This window comes from Dicentrarchus labrax, unplaced genomic scaffold (genome assembly GCF_905237075.1).
Source record: "Dicentrarchus labrax unplaced genomic scaffold, dlabrax2021, whole genome shotgun sequence".
Taxonomy (NCBI): domain Eukaryota; kingdom Metazoa; phylum Chordata; class Actinopteri; family Moronidae; genus Dicentrarchus; species Dicentrarchus labrax.
The window spans coordinates 22249743-22269230 of record NW_026136714.1 but is presented as its reverse complement, the minus strand read 5'-3'; the positions used below and the strand labels follow the sequence as shown (position 1 = coordinate 22269230).

The 19488-nt window shown below is 39.9% G+C and overlaps 1 protein-coding gene across 5 annotated transcripts in view; it reads left to right on the top strand.

Moving 5' to 3' along the window:
* The window catches only part of ddr2l (discoidin domain receptor family, member 2, like), a 30625-nt gene extending 11768 nt beyond the window's left edge, over window positions 1-18857 (top strand). Inside the window, exons 2-20 of one of the 5 annotated variants that reach the window (XM_051422062.1) lie at window positions 2417-2515; window positions 2638-2740; window positions 3316-3391; window positions 4592-4744; window positions 6239-6386; window positions 7541-7646; window positions 7726-7915; window positions 9000-9246; window positions 9385-9474; window positions 9623-9762; window positions 10556-10667; window positions 11347-11463; window positions 11982-12122; window positions 12554-12798; window positions 13043-13170; window positions 13572-13769; window positions 14000-14234; window positions 14501-14650; window positions 15241-18857. In XM_051422062.1, the coding sequence (XP_051278022.1) occupies window positions 2455-2515; window positions 2638-2740; window positions 3316-3391; window positions 4592-4744; window positions 6239-6386; window positions 7541-7646; window positions 7726-7915; window positions 9000-9246; window positions 9385-9474; window positions 9623-9762; window positions 10556-10667; window positions 11347-11463; window positions 11982-12122; window positions 12554-12798; window positions 13043-13170; window positions 13572-13769; window positions 14000-14234; window positions 14501-14650; window positions 15241-15375 (2775 nt within the window). In that variant the 5' untranslated portion in view covers window positions 2417-2454 and the 3' untranslated portion in view covers window positions 15376-18857. The other 4 variants (XM_051422061.1, XM_051422063.1, XM_051422064.1 and 1 more) reach the window with 4 other exon arrangements.
* Window positions 18858-19488: the final 631 nt, after the last annotated feature.

The following is a 19488-nucleotide window of genomic DNA, read 5'->3' as shown; positions in this document are numbered from 1 at the left end:
TGTTCTCCTCTCCACCTTTTCTCCCTCGCTTTCCTTTCCTGCCTAGACTTCATCTCCCTCCCTCTCCTCTCTTTGTGTTTTCTCTCCTGTGTTTCTTCATTTTCCTCTGTGCCCGTCCTCAGCCTCACCCCGCGGTCTCTCTCCACTCTGTGTTCAGGTCTTCTTCTCTTTGTGTTTCTCCCTCTCCATTTTTTCTCTCTCCCTCTCTGTCTGTCAGTCTCTCTCTCTCTCTCGCTCACTCTCACTCTCTCTCAACCAGTTGTTTCCTCCAGTGAGTTGATTTGGAAATAAAAACTCGACAGCAGACAAAGTCTAGAGAGAAGGAAAGCGAGACGCCACATGTACTTTCCAATATAAAGTATATAAATGTGAAATATTTTGATTTAAAGAAAAGTCTTCTCTACTGTGTGCATGTGCGTGTTTCAGTGTTGCATAACCTTTGTGAGTGGGCTGCTGTTTGTGTCCAGTGTTTATAAACTGCTCTGCTCCAACAGCACTAACATTGTGAAATCACTCACACACGCACTCACTCCTTTTGTAAATGAAGTTAGGAGTCATCCTCGTTCATCCGTCCGGCTGTTAGTTGTGTTGAACAGTGACAGTTTTAGGGATAGTCGACCCCCTACAATGGAAACACATTCAAATGTTGGAATTCTTGAGGATGTTGTGGATGGAAGGGACTGCAGTTTCACAATTTAAGAGCAGATAATCAGCGAAGTGTCTCTTCATGTGTAAAAATCTGCAACCTTTAAACCTACAGCATGTAATTCCTGCTGCCACGTAAATTCTGACGTTGTAAAGTAGCGCCAGGTCATGGGAGTTGTTGTCTTTACCAACCATCATCATTGTAGTCAGTTTCTCCCGGTTAGGATTCCTTCATTGTTCATCGCAGGAGTGCTTTCACTTATCCACAGACGTCTCCTGTCCACAACAAACTGGACCCTATAACCCTAAGCCAGTGATTAAAACCGGTAAAAACACTGATTAAAGCCTCAGCCTTAAAAATCTGTTTCTCCCCGACACTGTTCGGCAGACAAAGAATGTCCCAGAGGCAGACATCCGCTGACTAAAATCCTTCATCCGGTTAAAATATATAGTTAAAAAACGACCAAGATCTTAAAAGAAACTAAAAATCTCTCACTTTATGACAGTTTCTGGCTGACCACAGCACTTATGCGTGAGCAAAGCATTGTTGGAAACATTTGTGATAATGTTAGTACTCAACTCAACAAAATATATAACCTATGCTTCGTGTTTATAGACATTTAACATTGCGGAAATGTTACATATTATTGCTTTAAGTGAGGCTAGCACACAAACTGTCAATCATCATAGCGATCCAAGAAACATTTGAGCATCACCTTTTCACTAAACAGTTGCCTGTTATTCATTGGTTATGATGCTCCAGTGAACTATTCACATTCTAGGTGTTGACCTTTGACCCCTGTGAAGTCAGAAAGTTTAGTTACATGTTTGACTTTGAGTAAATCTTCACTTTATGAATGTTCACCTTTTATTTATTGTTTTTTTCAGCCAAGTTAAGTTTACTAATATAAACCTTGACTGCAACTATTCACAGCACATACATTTTCATTTTCAAATATTCCTGACTATTCAGAAAACAAAAATCCACAGTACATCCACATTTGAAGTTAATAAAAAGCTTTGAGAGGGGCATAACTGGAAGTAGTTAATAAAAGGAGGGACCTAACCCTCCCTCCAGCCTCCACTGCACATCATGTGGATCTCTTTATCTGTCTGTCACTAAGCCTCAAGCTCTGGTTCCCTGCACTTCATTTTTTCCATGAAATAACTCTTTGACTAAACATTTCTCAAAGATAAAATTGAACATGAGCTGACGATGACGAGGGCAGGTGATCTCAATTAATACTGAGCAAAAATACTTGGCTCTGCCGATGGGCTGTAGAAACAAATGACAGGACACGAATCACAGTTAGAGAGGAATAAGAAATGTTTTGCTTGAAGATGTGTTGGAACACAATCAGTATAAACCATTCAAATAAACTGTGATAAATGGAGGATGATTTGAACTAACTTGTTTGCCTTTGGTAATATGTGATATATGATTCAGTCTGAGCTGATCTGACATTGAAAGTAATGATTTTTCATCCAACTTGTTTTTGTATATTTTGGGTTCTTACAAATGAGTCAGTGATAACAAGTTTAACTTTATCAGACTCTGTCGCAGTCACATCCTCCTCCTTTCTGCTCTGTCGCCATCATAATAAGAGAAAGTGAACCGCCTTTTCAGCAGCTTTGTTGTCTTTCCACCTCTGAACACAGTAACAGCAGCTACATTACACTGTATAATAATTCATATATATATATTATATATTAGAATTCATTATTTAAGTTAGTTTCCCCCGCATCCTAAACTTCTCTCTCTCCCTCGCAGAGATGTAGCGTGTGTGTTGTTGTGATCGGCGGACCATCATGCACCTCTTCCTGCTGCTGATCCTTCAAGCCACAGCAGCCTTGGGACAGATCGACCCCGGTACACACACACACACACACACACACACACACACACACACACACACACACACTGAGACAATATATTCCCCGGTCTGTAGACCTAATTTAGATCAATGAAGTTTTATATGCTTGTGTTTTCAGCACACTGTCGCTATGCCTTGGGCATGGAGGATAGACGGATTAAAGACGATGACATCACAGCATCCAGCCAATGGTATGAGACCACAGGACCACAGTACGCCAGGTCAGTTTGACTTTAAGAGTGATGTTGTGTGTTATTATTTAATAAGATATAAATAACTGCTGACTTTATTCTTCTTTCTTTCATGTTTTTGTATGTTTTATCTGTTTAATATTTACAGAGTTGATCGGGATACTTTTATAGTTTTTATAACTAATCTTAAAACCAAATTAATTTTAATTCTGACATACGTGGAGAAATATTATTTGATCCCAGTGTACATGGTACGAGATTACCATGTATTCATGTAGAATCATTTTTAACTTGGTTTAAGTGTCAAATAAGACTTGAAATATAACATGTAGAAAAATCCAAACTCTGAAGATCATTCTGAATGTATTGAATTTCTCATAGCCCCTCACTTCTGTTTTTGGGTGAACTCCAATGTAATGTAATTCCAATTTCACCACTAACATTAACCAAAATAAAGCTTGAAAACACAACTCCAAATGACACATCAAAAAATGTTTCAGACTGAAAAAGGACACGAAGTGTATCATTTAACTGTTTTTGATCTACTTTATCAAATGTTCCCAGCATGTGCAGACACTCTGTATGAACTCTGTGTGTGTTTGCAGGTTGAATCGTGAGGAGGGAGATGGCGCCTGGTGTCCTGAGGGACAGCTGGAGCCTTCAGACAGTCAGTACCTGCAGGTTTGTGTCTGCTCAATGCTTTAAAGAAAGAAACGATCCCAAACATGTTCAATCATGTCAGTGTACCAGTATGTGTTTGAAAATTCATGTTCCAGTGTCTGTAAGAAGAAGCAGAAGAAGTGTAAAGTCAAAGGCTGATTAAAGGCAAAATGTCCTCAAAAATCTCTAGGCAGTCCAGCTGCCTTTAAAGAAGCACTTATATCAGGGGTTAAGTTAGGATGTGTGAGGAGGAGGCGTCCTGCCTGCAGGAGGAAGGTGATGCTGCAGTCAGTGAAACAGGAGAAAGTTCAGTAAAACCTGTTGTTCATCTAATAGTTCAACAGTGTAAGAAATATGAATTTTGCTGACGGTGGGTCAGTTTTCTGTCATCAGCCAACTTCATACATGTAAAATGTAGGCTTGCATGTTCACAAATATTGATACATTTTATGTGATTTGTGCAACTACCTGAATTCTTTACCAGGGTTTGGAGTCTAACTCAAATCTAAAACACTCCAGAATACAAAAATGTTTACTGTGGAGTGCCGCCAACATTTGATGAATCCAATTTTTATAGATTATCATTTGCTGTTGGTCGCACACGTACATACAACTGTCTAAAAACCCAGGATCCTAGGAAAATAGGACAGATTGAAAAAAAAACATGATAGAAAACAGGAAAAATTCCATCCGCTTTTAGTTGACTTTTATTTTTTTATTTTTTATTTTTTTGTATTATTTCTTTTTTAAAAACAGTTTTTAACATTAAAAACTATTTATAAGGGCTTGTGATGCATTAGCAGGAGAATTTGAACACTAACCTGATCCCACTCAGTGTTTTAAGTGTTATTTATGATCAGTCATCTCTGTCTAATGTCTAATGTGCATGCTATTGTGGCTGTGTGTGTGTGTGTGTGTGTGTGTGTGTGTGTGTGTGTGTGTGTGTGTGTGTGTGTGTGTGTGTGTGTGTGTGTGTGTTTGTTTGTTTTTCTAGAATTGGATGATTATTAGACATTAAGGTAATATTTAGGGAATCATTTAACAAAGGTACAAACACAAAATGCTATGTCTTCACAAGTTTAAGGCTGGCACAATATGCCCAAAGATAAACTTCAGTTTTTTGGTAACTGGTTTTCACATTAGTATCTTTAGAGAAACCCAACATATGGTCTGTGGGTTGTTGTTGGGTCACTAATTTGACAGATGTGTTGATGTGTTCAGGTGGATCTGGGCAGGCTGACCTTCCTCACAGTCGTCGGGACTCAGGGACGATACGCCAGGAACTCTGGGAACGAGTTTGCCCGAGCTTACCGCCTCAACTACAGCAGGGACGGCCTGCTGTGGAAGTCCTGGAAGAACCGGCTGGGAAATGCTGTGAGTGACCCCAATATTTTCCCTACAGAGGTTAGACAGAAATCTGAGCAGCAGAAAGAATATCAGAAAATCTGGAGCGGAAACATGTGACGGAGTGATAGAACAGAGAGACGGCAGAAGAAGAATGGGAGAAAGAGGAAGGAAAAGAAAATTATGCTTTTTTCATTGTGAACATTTCGTCATTCACCCTCGAATCAGAGGAAATGACATTTACACACCGGCTTCCTGTTGGCCTTTGAGGTCCCAGGCAGCTACAGCATTACACACCATTAGGACACAATTTAACACCAGGTCATGTTTTTGTCTGAAGCTGTTGGACTGAGCAGTTCCCTCCCTCACATTCAAACTGGGAACTTCCCAGAACCACCATAGAGTTCTGCTGAACAACAGAAGGATTCAAACAGGAACAGAAACTTTTCTATTTTAAGATAGAAGGAGGGATTGATTCCTGGTAGCCCAACAAAGGAGCAAACAAGGTTAGGTGATGAAGTCAGTGAGCAGTGTTGTAGTTTGATATTGATCTGTGCCAATTTGTAAAACAAAACTGACATAAAACACAAATAATTTCTAGCATTTTAAAACAATATTAAATGAATTCCCCAAATGATTCAGCCACATAGCACAGTGGTTCTCAACCTGGAGGTCAGGACAACCACTAGGGGTCCTCAAAGCTTCACGAGGGGTTACAAGATCTTCTTTATTTTAAGGGGTGTAAGAAAACATCAGAAATATATACAGTAGGTCTATATCTCAGCATTTCATTCATTTCTGTGAAGAAAACAGTTTTTACTCTTCACTCTAATACCTGCCTCGTCCTGCATTAGAAAAGTATGCAGTTAAAACAACCAAAGAGCTAATAGAACAATGGCCAAGGATCAGGAAGAAGTCAACACTGAATTTGCCTAAAAGAAGCCTATTAAGTATGTATCACTGTTAAAAGAAGTAAACCTAATCCAGACAGAAAATGTTATTAAACATTACTAAAAATATCAGGAAAACTACTCTCTAGTGCCATATTCACAGGAAATAATCTGCTGAACATTCATCCAAATCTCTTGTTTTACACGACCTTCCTGCAGTTATTGCGTTCACTGTTTGGTTTAATTGTACAGTTCAACAGTTGTTCTGTACTCTTCTTACAAAATATTCTTAAAATATGTCACTAAGTCAGGGGTTGCAGATTACTTAATGATAGAAAAGGGGTCTCTTAAGGAAAAAGGTTGGGAAGCACTGACATAGCAGAATGAAAGATAAAGGGAGAAAACTGACCACTTCATAAATATAGTAACACAAGGTAAAACAATTTTATCAAAGTCAGATTTTAAGTTTATTAGCTTATGCTCTGTTCATCCTTGTTCTTAATGTTCTCAGACCTTAATAACAGAGGATGTATGGACATGGGTGTTTTTATGCCTGCATGTCGCAAATGTACAAACTAATTTCCCTCTTCAGGACTGTTGATCCTGTTGTTTGTCATGTGGTATTTGTTTCCAGGTGATGGAGGGCAACAAAAACGCCTACACCTCAGTCATCAACGACCTTCACCCTCCGATCATCACCCGCTACGTCCGGCTGATCCCGGTCACCAAACTGTCGACCACCGTCTGCATGAGAGTGGAGCTTTACGGCTGTCCATGGGAGGGTAGGACACCCAAACACACTGTCACACTGTAAATGTGTGTGTGTTCTTTGGCTCTGCTGACATTGGAGGTTGTTGTTGAGTTAGTGGATTTAGACTTTTATCACTTCTCAGGAATGTTTACCCCTTCAGAGACACAAGTAAACTCCTCAGAAACCTCCTCTTTCTAAAATGTCAATATTAAACCTAACACTGTAAATCTGTTGTGCAATAAAACTAAATCACGTCAACAAATTTAATGCCAAAAGTAATTACAGTTTTATTTTATCACACAGTTTATTTGCAAAGGAATGCACATCAAGCAAGTGCAGCAGAAGTTTTATCTAAATTGTAGCACATAAAAAGGGAGTTATGTACTTTCCAGTGAGCTTTCAATATTTTTTAGCCACGGACTGTAATGTGTCCGTTAAATCAATTATTGAAAACTGTCCTGTCCCAGCAGCTGGCAAGCTCCCAGTCTAGTTTACTAATTCATTAATCTGATATGTACTATGATCATCAGCAGACCTGCCAACATTCCCGTTTTACCTGGGTTTCTCCCATATCTCTAGAGCCTCCTCATTTAGTGGTTTCACCCGGGAAACTCCTGTAATTTGCATGGCCCTCAAAATTTGGACTGGGTCGGTAGTTCAATCCCTATCTCCTCCTGAATGAGAGGCAAGTTGTTGCTTGGATAGAAGCGTTTTATTAATACAGCCATTTAGCATTAAATGATGATGAAGCTAGTCAGTCTAACATCTAACACCATATCAGGAGTATCAAGTTATAGTAACACTGAAAACTGTTGGCTGGTTTACTGATTACATTCCTGTTCCCTAGAGGATGAATCCTTTTGATTTTTCTCTAGCTCCACCACCAGCCCAATCTACTAGTAAGGCTATGAGAATAGCTAAATCGTAAGTATGTTTATTGTTTTGTCCAATGATTGTGTACTGTTGGGTGTAACAAACATTTCAGCCTTGAGGAGCCACTATTAGAGCCGAAGGCCTCTTAGTGCCCAGTCTAACTGCTAACTACCAGTTATCAAGTTAGTGAGCTAAGTCCATAACCTGAACATGGGTTAACACTGTTTATTCAAGAGAGCTCATCATGTCATTATGTCCATTTTATAAAACTTCACATACTCCCCTTTTAACCTGTCCTCTCCCCCCCTGCAGACGGTCTGATCTCCTACAGCGCTCCGGAGGGTCAGCTCATGATGCCGCCTGGTTATCCCATCGCCAGCCTCAATGACTCCACCTATGACGGAGTTCATGAGAGAAGGCGAGTCACATGCCCTCATCACACATCAGTTTTTCCCATTTCCCTGCTCTGTGTGGCTGACAGCTGTCTCATTCAATAGGAGGCTGTTCGGGGGGATGGGTCAGCTGACAGACGGTGTGATCGGCCAGGACGACTTCCTGGTGACGCGTCAGTACCACGTGTGGCCGGGCTATGACTACCTGGGCTGGAGGAACGACTCGCTGGGAACTCAGGGATACGTGGAGATGGAGTTTGTCTTCGACAGGCAGAGGAACTTCACCTCCCTGAAGGTTTTTAATTCTCCTCACTTTATTTTATCATAGCAGCTTATAAGACATTTTAAAATTCTAGCGCATAGCAGTACTAAACAGACCCAGTGAAGCACGGACGGAGGGACTACTCACAGCCGATAAACATTGCACTGTACACAGCACACCAGTGTGCTTACACAAGTGGAGGTGAACTCATTAACCTGTCCAAAATGGCACAAACCTGTTCTATTCATGTTTTCCTTGTGGGTTTCACTCAGTTTCATTCATTCTTTAACCATCAAACTCCAGAATTTGCACTGAAAAAAAAAAAGTAATACATTTTATGCCAATTAAGACAGCAGTAACTGACATCACTGGTTAACTGCTGTACTAGACAGTAAAACAGCATTTTTACAAAGATATAACAATTCTGTCAGTACTAAATACAAATATGGAAAAATATATAGAAAAAATAACACTTATTTAATACAGATTCAGCTTTTTGTACAGTTCATTGTAACCTTGTTGTTATGAATACAACATCCTTGTACTTTCCATGTCCCTTTACTTCATTTTTTCTTCTACTTTTTCTTTATTTGCCTTTTCTTTCTCATTTTAATGCATATGTATTTTATCCTATTATGTACATATATATATTTCTATTAATAGTTGGCTATATTTATGCTATGCTTTGTACATATATTTTAAGGATATTTATACTATGTATACATTTATTTTACTATATACAAGATACCAGGCATCTTGGGAACAAAAGTCTTCCTGAGAATGGATACAAAGTTCCATCTCATAGTATCTTTCTTAGCCTATTACCCAAAAAATACTGTATAATAATACCATTTGTCTTCAAATATGAACTGAAAACTCAAGCATTACAAATATAAAATAATATAGTTTTTTAGAACAACTGAAAGGAAACCCTCTATGAGAAAATACTGTGTCTGGCAATGAGGCTCAAATACAATGTTTGGAAATCTTCCTTTAAACCAATACAGCAGAAAGTTGGCAAAAAGATCAATTAAAAATAAAATGAATATTCTGACTATATTTTTTTATTGTGTTTTTAATCTTACAAATACAATCTCTCCTCTGTCCCTCTGTTCAGGTTCACAGTAACAACATGTTCTCCCGCGGTGTGAAGATCTTCTCCTCTGTCTCCTGTTGGTTTAAGCCCCGCCTCATCGCAGGCTGGGAGGCGGAGTCTGTGGCGTTCAAGACGGTGCTGGATGACAGAAATCCGAGCGCCCGCTACGTCACTGTGCCGCTCAACCGTCGCACCGCCAAATCCATCCGCTGTCGCTTTTACTTCGCTGACGTCTGGATGATGTTCAGTGAGATCTCCTTTCAGTCAGGTATAACACAGACACACACACACACACACACACACACACATAGAGATACATGCATACATGATCATATAAACGCACACACAGATTCACAGTTCTTTCAAAACAGACAATTGACATGATTTCCCTTCATTTGTTCTTCAGAGGACACTGTCCTCCCTACCCAGATTACCTTGGAGGTGACCTCTACTCCAGTCACCGAGGAGGGCACCATGGCAACCACACCAAAGACAGGTTTGACCTTTGACCTTACCCTTTTCTTTTCACATGATCCTTTAAAATGTATATTCTGTGTAATAGCATCAGTAAACCATCCCCACATTTAACTGCAAACAATAGTATTATAACAAACAACTACACCTCTAACCTTTCACCACAGCAGTCAATGCGTCAACAAGTGACCCGCCAGATGACGGTAACACGCCCATTCTGATTGGCTGCCTGGTGACCATCATTCTGCTGTTGGTCATCATCATCTTCCTCATCCTCTGGTGCCAGTACGTTTGCAAGGTGCTGGAGAAGGTGAGCAGATAAACCTGTAGAATTATTTTTTAATTATATGCGCTTCTGGTCATTAGAGTTTCTTATTTCCTTGATATACATTCTTCATTATTCTGCCCCCAGGAGTGTTCAATGAATGAGATAGTTAATATCCGGCTAAAGACCTTTATGTTGTAGGATTTGTCACTTTGAGGACACCAACAGGTGGTATCTGAAAATACAGATCTGACCTGGGGACACTGAGATGAGAAGCCATCATAAAGACACTTTTATCACTAATACTACATATACAGTTTTAAAGCACAGTTCTCAGTAAAGTGGTGGTCTAAACACTTTCCTAATACATCTATTGTCTTCAGTTCCCAGTAAGTCTCTGGCAGCTTCAAGCCACCTGTTCAATCTTAAACTGTTTTGTTAATCTGAAATCATCATAGAGCAGCAAATCTAAACAGCTGTTCACAAACCAAAAGCAGAATAAGAAGTAGCCTTTTATTTTCCATTTTAGGAAATAAAATTGTTGCACTGTTGTTTATTACAAAGAAGAAAATGAAAGTGTTGGATAAATAAAAAATGGAGAGAAAACTGTTCCCAACCTTTTCCTAACTAATTTCTCCATGAACATTATGAAATGTAAGTTCTATGTAAAAGTAGATGCTGACAACAACAACAAATCATAAAGCTTCATGACCTGCATAAAGGGGTGGATCATTGTTGTCTCTAGACTAGATAAAGAATAGTCGAACACACAGATTATTAATATGCATATTCCTTAATGCTGAAAGAAATGTTTTCCTTTCCCTCCGTCCTCTTCCAGGCTCCACGTCGGATCCTTGACGAGGAGGTGACAGTTCGGCTGTCATCCTGCAGTGACACCATCATCCTCCAGACCCCCCCTGTTCCCCCCCGCTCCGGCCACGGCCCTACAGGTAGCCCGTCACACTTATTTCAAGTCGAATTGAAGGCCAGAAACGGATGAACAACCTCATTTGTAGAGATTGTATTTATACACAAGCCTTTCTTTCCCTATAAAAATGAACCAATTAAGAGTGACTAAGATTGAGATTAGTGCTGCTTGTTTTTTCATCTCACACATTGAGACCCCAAAGAGAGTTTGGTACATTTATTGAAATGTAAACTCTGTTATAATACGCAGTGAGTTATGGTCTTGGGTCCACCATAAAAACAGTGCTCTGGCTTTTTCTGTGATAGGTCTAGGTATTACTGTAGTTTGTCATCACTGACAACGCTTCATTAGTTGTAATCAGTACATTTGCAGTATTTTTCATATTGTGGGTTCCTCCAACAATATAATAATAATAATAATAATAATAATATAATTGTTATAATAAGTGAAGGTGAAGGTGTGGCTGGATCATGAAGACACTGTTTTTATGATTTTTTGAGTGATATCAGGACCAAAATATTTACAGAAAACATCTAATATTCAAGTATAAACTACAGTGTTTTCATGGATAAATGTTGCAGATACAATCCCAAACGACTAGGGAAACAAAGTTGGAAATAAACTGTACAGGAAAACTGGCCTACACAGGGTAGCTTGGCCTTTGTTTGCTTGATTATTTAATGTTTTTTTGTTTTCCTCAGTCCCCGCCAACACTGACCCTCACTATGAGAGAGTTTTCCTGTTGGACCCACAGTACCAGAACCCGGCAGTGCTCAGAAACAAGTTGCCAGAGCTGTCCCAGAGTGCAGAGGCCTCAGGTAAACACACTGAAACTCATTTGTTTTAACCTTCAGTACTTACAGCAGTTAGATCAGAAAGGAAATATGAGAATAAGGTTGACACATAAAATCATTTCCCTGAAAATCCCTTCTTACAGGCACGTCATCATGTTCATGAGCAGTTATTGACCATCTGCTCATGTTAGACATATCTCATCCAGGAAACATAAAGTTGAGTGGAAGTAAACCTGAATCCGTGATGCCTTAAAAATGCTCCAGATCTTCTATGATGACATGTTTAGACATGACTGTAAGAGAGAGGAGGGGGCCCCCAATAAAATGCACTAAACTGCTGCAGTCTGCCCCCTACTGACATGTCTACAACATGCACCTTCACCCGTCCTGTCAAATATCCCCCATCCTGTCTGTCCTTAACAGCCTTTGGATGTTTCTCTGCATTTAACTTCCTTTATTTCTTTTTTCTCCTCCTTTTATGTCTGCGATATTTTCTTGATGATGCTGTGAAAACTGAATGTGCATGCTCATTCATTCTGCAGTATTTCTCTCTTTTACCTCCCAGCCCTCTCTGTCTCTGTCTATGTTTCCTCCTCCTCTTCCTCCAGCTCTCCTCCTCGGTAATCCTCTCTATGACCTCCTCCTGCTGACTTCCTGTCACATGACGTCAGGCTGGCTGCGTGGTAAGAGCTGAAAGGTGTGACTTCAGACATTTAAACACCTACCAGATACAGCAGACAAAACCAAGATGCAGTCTCAGTCGGGGTTTACTTGTGATCTCAAGGTTCACATTAGAGAGAAAGACAGAAATATTACAACCACGGGCAATCTTGGTTTCTATCATTCCGGTACTTTTGTGGATTTTTTTCAGCAGTTATTAACAATATTAAAGAGACAACAGGATATGAAGGAAAGAGAGATGCAACAAAGGTTCCCCAATGCTAAATTCATACAATGTTATCAGTATATATACAGTGTTATACAGTATTTCCTGTTACTAAGGCTCCGTAGGAAGCTGTGAATAAAATATAAATCATCATTCTTTATAAGAAATCACAGAGAAAAGAGACACAAGAAAAACAAAACAAACACCTCATTCTTCTTTTTCCAACAGCATGTGGAGGAGGCTACGCCGAGCCTGACGTCACCCAGTGCACTCCGCACCAGTGTTTCCATAGCAACGCGCCGCACTACGCTGAAACGGACATCGTGCGGTTGCAGGGCGTCACCGGCAGCAACATGTATGCCGTCCCTGCCCTCACCGTGGACTCTCTCACCAGAAAGGACATCTCTGCCGCCGAGTTCCCACGGCAACAGCTGATCTTCAGAGAGAAACTGGGGGAGGGGCAGTTTGGAGAGGTGAGCAGGGAGCGGGCAGAGCCACAGAAGAAGAGGGAGAAGAATTTAGAAAATGTATTGATGCGTGTATTTGATTCCTCTTAAAACACAGCGCTCTGTTGCCTCAATTTCTTCCAATCTGACTGGTATTTCTTAAATGAAAGGGAATTTGTATGTGTAGGAAAGTTGTTTGTCTCAGAAAAAGTAGCTTAAAAGTAGTCTACTAGCGTCCATGGTTATGTTTATACATACTTGTCTTCGGCAGGTCCACCTGTGTGAGGCCGAGGGACTCCCAGAATTCCTTGGGGAGGGGTCACCTCTCCCTGACAGGGATGGACGTTCGGTACTGGTGGCTGTTAAACAGCTGAGGGCCGATGCTACCAGCCAAGCCAGGTACACAACGTGTCTGTGTGTGTGACAGGGTTTTTATGTGTATTCATCTATGACCTTTGTTTCTTTAAAAGTTTCTCTACATTAACATTATGTTTAATACAGTGCATGCTGTATATTGAGTGAATGTGGCTATTGTTTAGGCTGCTGTGTAGCGACTAAATCAATCAGGTGTTTGATGGCCTCAGCAAACAAATGTTTTGGCAGAAATCCTCAACAGCTCATACCTACAAAACCGCAATTCAAAGCAGCTTTTTCAGTTGTTTGTTTTTCTTTCTTTTCCATTACTCCAGTAATGATGAAAAGACAGTCCAAAACAGAAAACCGAAAGTATCTCAAATTAAGTTGTCTGGCTAGACCTGAAATTGTGTCCTCTCCTCCCTGTCCATTTGTCTGTCCATCAGGAACGACTTCCTGAAGGAAATAAAGATCATGTCTCGTCTAAACGACCCCAACATCATCCGGCTGCTGTGCGTGTGCGTGTCTTCTGACCCGCTGTGCATGGTGACCGAATACATGGAGAACGGAGACCTCAACATGTTCCTTTCACAGCGGGAGATCGAGAGCACGCTGACACATGCCAACAACATCCCTTCAGTCAGGTTAATATGCGAACATGTTAATAGAGTCACACTTCATGCTCTCTGAACTTTTCAATCCATCAGGTTCATGTTGTTTTTAATGCAAACATAAGATGGATAAGACGATCCATGATTAGCACTATTTTACAGAAGAACAAAAGAACCTACATGAATTCTCAAGTCCTCCACTGTCACTTCCATTTTTTCACCAAACATGTCCTTCACCTCCTTCCTTTCCTCCCTCCCTCTAGTCTGTCCGACCTCCTCCACATGTCGGTGCAGATCTCGTCGGGGATGAAGTACCTGGCGTCTCTGAACTTTGTGCACCGCGACCTGGCCACCAGGAATTGCCTGCTGGACCGGCGCCTCACCATTAAGATTGCCGACTTTGGGATGAGCCGAAACCTGTACAGCAGTGACTACTACCGCATCCAGGGCCGGGCAGTGCTGCCCATACGATGGATGGCCTGGGAGAGCATCCTGCTGGTGAGGGAGGGCGAGGAGTTAACATAAGATGGGACTAAAGAAAGAAAGATAATACAAATAATTTACTTGTGGCAGGAGGCATTACTAGTAATAACATAACAGTAACAAGATTACGTTCCCCAGTAACTAGTAGGCTAATTAACTAATTACTAATAATATTACAGTTACACCCCCTTCAAAAAAAGAATTAGTTACAACCTTTTATTGTCATGTAATGTAATCATTTTTAATAATTGTATTTCTGTGACCCTGTGCCTCCTCTCCAGGGTAAGTTCACCACAGCCAGTGACGTGTGGGCGTTTGGTGTCACCCTGTGGGAGATCTTCACTCTGTGTAAGGAGCAGCCCTACAGTCTGCTGTCCGACGAACAGGTCATAGAGAACACTGGCGAGTTCTTCAGGAACCAGGGCAGACAGGTGAGACAAATCAAATGCAACCACAAAGGACAGAGTTCAGTACAATTCAGATGTGTCATTCATCCCAAATCAGCCAGTAGTTTTGAATCTGGGTGTGCCTGATTGAAGTTTATGATTAAAGTTAACTGGATGCAGGCTAGGGCTGCTTAACCTTTTTACACATCTACCATTACATTGAACTGGCTTATTACTCTCTGACAAACTCACAAAACTTAGCAAGCCACAGTTCCTCCACGTGGGGGAGCTGTTCAGTCATCGTTCAGTCAGCAACCAGTTTTACACATGCCATCAATCACACTTACAGCAATAATTGACAGGACTGGAAAGCAGAAAAATACTTTTATTCTACATAAAATGATGTATATTTTTTCAGACATATTTTAAAATTTTTCTCTTTTTTTATGAATTACTGGACAATTGTACCTCTTTATGCCTTTAAAATTGACTCATATAAAACATAAATTAACTCTCATTGGTTGATCTGGTCATAACTCATGCAGTATAACATGCTTCATTTTAGGGGTCATGTGCTAAAGCTTTGTCCGATTCCTCCTTACTATTTCTTTAACTCTCCTGTATTTCTCTACTAGATCTTCCTTTATGCCCCTCCACTCTGCCCACCTTCTCTCTTCGAGCTGATGATGCGTTGTTGGAGTCGCGACATACCCGACCGGCCCACCTTCGAGGGACTTTACCAAGCCCTTAGGCCACATGTCAACCAGTGAGCCAAGGCCACTGGGATGTATCACTCTGGCTTTCCTCAATAGGGGGTTTGTCCATCTCTGGACTCCTGTAAGATGACAGACTGACATGAGAAGACTGGAAATGCGTTACAAGAGTAAGTCGCTGTCAGAGAGAATGAAGAAACTGGCAGAGTTGTGGTCTGAAGGTTGGTTTGCTTTTGGCTCGATTCTGAGAGACGAGATGGAGATGGAAGGGGGAAAGGCTGGTCAACTCAGAGGAGAAACCTTTTGCGAAATCTAAACCTTGCAGTCTTTAGTGAACAAAGATTTCTATGCTTTTTAAAGATTTCTATCATTGCTGATTTCATAGTTTCATCCATCTCTTAAAAGCTCCTTTGACCAAAACGTCTTATCTGACCTTTTGACATATCTGTTTTTCATGTTGTTAAGGTGCCAACGGTGCTGTAAACTTCATTTTCTCCCTCACTTGGTCTTTTTAAAGATGCCATAAACTGGACAGCCTCTTCAGTCTTGGTAGTTTATTCTGTCCCTGTGGTTTTTATTATTATTGTAAAGCACTGTCTGTGTCTCTCAGTTATTCGTGTTCATATATTAACCCACACTGGAGCTAGGGCTAGGGTCAAATTGTAGTTTAGTTTTATTTTTAGATTTTTATTCTATTTTATTTTTCTTGTTTTACAGTATTTGACTTTCGTTGGTCTTTTTTGTTGATATGAATGTTGTTCAGCTGAGGTTCACATTACAGTGCCAAGAGGCTGCGTTAAAACCTGTGTGGTTCACTGACTAAAAATCAGTCAGTGGGTAACTGTGGGTAATTAAGAAAAGAATCTCGATTGGAGGCAGATTGAAACCAGATAAGAAGAAAAGGACTTTGTTGCTAAAGAGAAATAAAAAGTGTAAGTGATAAAACAGTCACATGGTTTTATCAAATTTAACTAATCTGCCTGAATGGACTTGGTCAAACATTATGCCATTATCATCTGCCAGTTGTTGGAAGCTTTTATTCAAAGTGCCTTACATTTGTAGCATGAGTGTTAACTGTGGGAATTAAGCCAACATGAACAACATGGGTACTGCTATCGGAGAGAGTAGTAATCTAATGCAAGAATTTAATTTCAAGGTATGACTTTAACTGTGTCTGTGTTTGTGCTGGGGCCTATAAAATGTATGTGTATGTGTGTTGGAGCCCATACGTCTGTAGGTGTATATTCCTTATCTCCATTAGTCCTTTTCTGCCTTGATGGAGCTAGTTGTAGTTTGGTCTCTTTTGTTTATGCTTCCAAAGATTAGCCAGCTAGCCATAAAGCATTAAGATTTGGAGTCAGTAATTTCATTACTAGAATACAACAACAATTAGAACAAGCCACACTGTTCAAAATTGAGATCGAAATAATTACCAAACAGAAATGGGGCCTTAGCATTTTGGCAAAGCAACAACTTGTTGTGTTGTAGGTAGGCTTGGCTCAGTTCTAAAGACAGTGTTATGTTAGACGAGGTTCGCTTAGGTTTAAGGATATATGCAAGCTAACTATCTTCATTGGTTTAACTATCTATCTAGCAAAGTACTTTTTATGTTAACTTTAAACCAGGTTTGGCTCCAGTCCCAAAAGGTTGGAGTTGTTGGCTGGCTTTCTGTGCAGCTAACTACACTATTGCCTAATTTGTCTTGTTTTGTCATTGCTCAGTTTGACAGTGTTGTGACAGTGATAAGATTGGGTCTGGTATGATTTTAAAGACATGCTACAGCAGGCAATCAGACCACATCGAAGTAAAATTTCAGCAAGTGGAGACAAGACAGAACACCTACATTTTGGGCCATGCATAGCAGAGCAGAACTACTGTGTTAGAATGGGACCCTCTGAGCTGAGGGCCAATGAGCCACTAGAGACTGAGAAGGATAAGCAGAAACACCTTGAACAGATGAAACCATGAGACAAGTCCCGCCTCTCACACCAAATACACTGCCATTAGAGGCTGCAGGGAACAGGTAAAAAGAGTTTTCTTTACAGAACTAACACAGGATAGATGCAGCACAGAACAAAATGAATAGAGGGCTGTGGACTTTACAGTGGCGACTTCTAGAAAACTTAACTAGGGATGTCCCAATTAAGTTATTTTGCCCACGATCTCGCTCCACGTAATGTTAAGAACCTGTCGAGACCAAGTTCTGATCCGACTTGTATTTTCCGAGATAATACAGTTGCACACAGTGTCCACTTCAAGTTCATTCAAGTTATTAAAATCAATCCACTGCATATGCTTGACAATTAAATAGCTCTGTAATGCATTAAAAAAAATTGTCAGCATCCAATTAATTGAATTAATTCAGTGGTTTACATTTGTTTGTTTGTTTACAAAATAACCAAGTAACAAAACTAAAAGAAGTCTTTATAAATAGCTCTTATCATTCAACTGTTTGCTGCATTGTAGTAATAGTAGAACACTCAAAAGGAGTAATATAATCACAACAAAACAAAGTAGCCAAACGAGGCATCGGTTGACGAGCAACTCCCGTGTTCTGAGCCTGTCCGTGACAAAAACAAGCACTTTCAGTGGATGTACTTTGATTGGCACAATTGCCCCAAGGATTACATTGTGGTCACAGCAGACAGGCTTTGTGGCTGCCACATTTTATGTCCCATTCTCTTTATGTTTTAGTCACTCAGTTATATGCACTACCTGGGTGCAATTTCAAATCTTATCCTCTCTAAAATGTAAAATGGCGCAAGTACAAATCACCATCACCTTCACAGGAAAGAGGGATGAAGACCAAATATGTTAAATTTGTTGTTAAGTGTTTTTGGTGTTACAGTAGTGTTTTGTTATCTGTACTGTATCTTAACACTTCTATGAGTGTGTATGTGTGTGTTTAAGAGAAAATGAGTTTTGTGAATGAGTGTTTTTAACATTCCTTTGAGCACCGGGAGCTAGTTGGGATTAAAGTGGTTAACCAGATTTGCTCTGTTGTGCCAAATTATGTGATTAAAGGGGGGGGGCGATTTTTTATATTTTTTTTAAGCAAGAAGAAAAGGACAGAAAGTAAGGAAACCACTAAACTCAATCTTCCAGAGTGCTTTGCTACAGTGAGCCTGTGTTTTTTGTTCTGGTTCCATTAGAGAGATAGACAAGACTTTTAGTTTGATAGTGTACAGTATAAGTGATCTATAATATCTCAGTGTGTGAATGCAGATTAGGTGTGATAATTGTTATTGATAATTGGTTATCTATCAGAATTTATAGTAGCTATTTCTCTGATTATTTCTATTCTGGGAAGGTGTTGGTTTTTTTTCTTTTGTTTCCAACAGGAATGCAGCAGTTTTGAACATTTCTAACAGAGATGTCCTGTTTCAGACATGTATTGTACATAGGCTAGTAGCTGTGTATATTAATATATTGGGAGTTGGGAACTTTGTGTTCTGTCGTCCCAAGTAATTTTCATTCTGTACCCTCTCATGTCTTGGTTTGATTTTCTTATAATAAACAGTCAACTTTGTCAAACAGAAGAGTAGATACTGTGTTTATTTTCTATATCAAAGAAAAAAAACAATTTATATATATTTATATATTCATCTTGTAGGTCCGCATACTGAGTTGTTGCAACTGAATTGTTGTCATTGCTTAAATCTAAAGAACTTTACCCAGAAGGATCCCAACGTTTCCAGAGATACTAAATATGTCTCTGAAAATGTGTGTAACATGATCTAGACATGAGAATATTTCTATTTAATGACATGATATGGTCATAAAAACATGTCTTTGGGATACAGATGTTCTTTAGAATTGGGTCAAAATTTTACCTCAAAATGAATTTGTGGGAGTTTTTATAATCTTCATTGTGACAGTGAAAACCACATGATGAGTGATCTTACTTCCTTCTATTCCAGCTTCAACCTCTGCAACTCACTGCATCTGGATGAAAGAATCAGTACAATTTAGAAAATGTACATCCAGTGATATCAACTGTTCATGTGTCAGCAGGGGGCGGCAGAGAGGCTGAAACTTCTCCCTAAACTCTGAATCCTGCAGAAAACATCCACCCTATGGCACAATTCATGTGATTAATTTACTTATGAACTAAGTAACACCTCGGGCAGCTAAATCCAACAATAAGACTGATTATAGAACCTCAAGTGG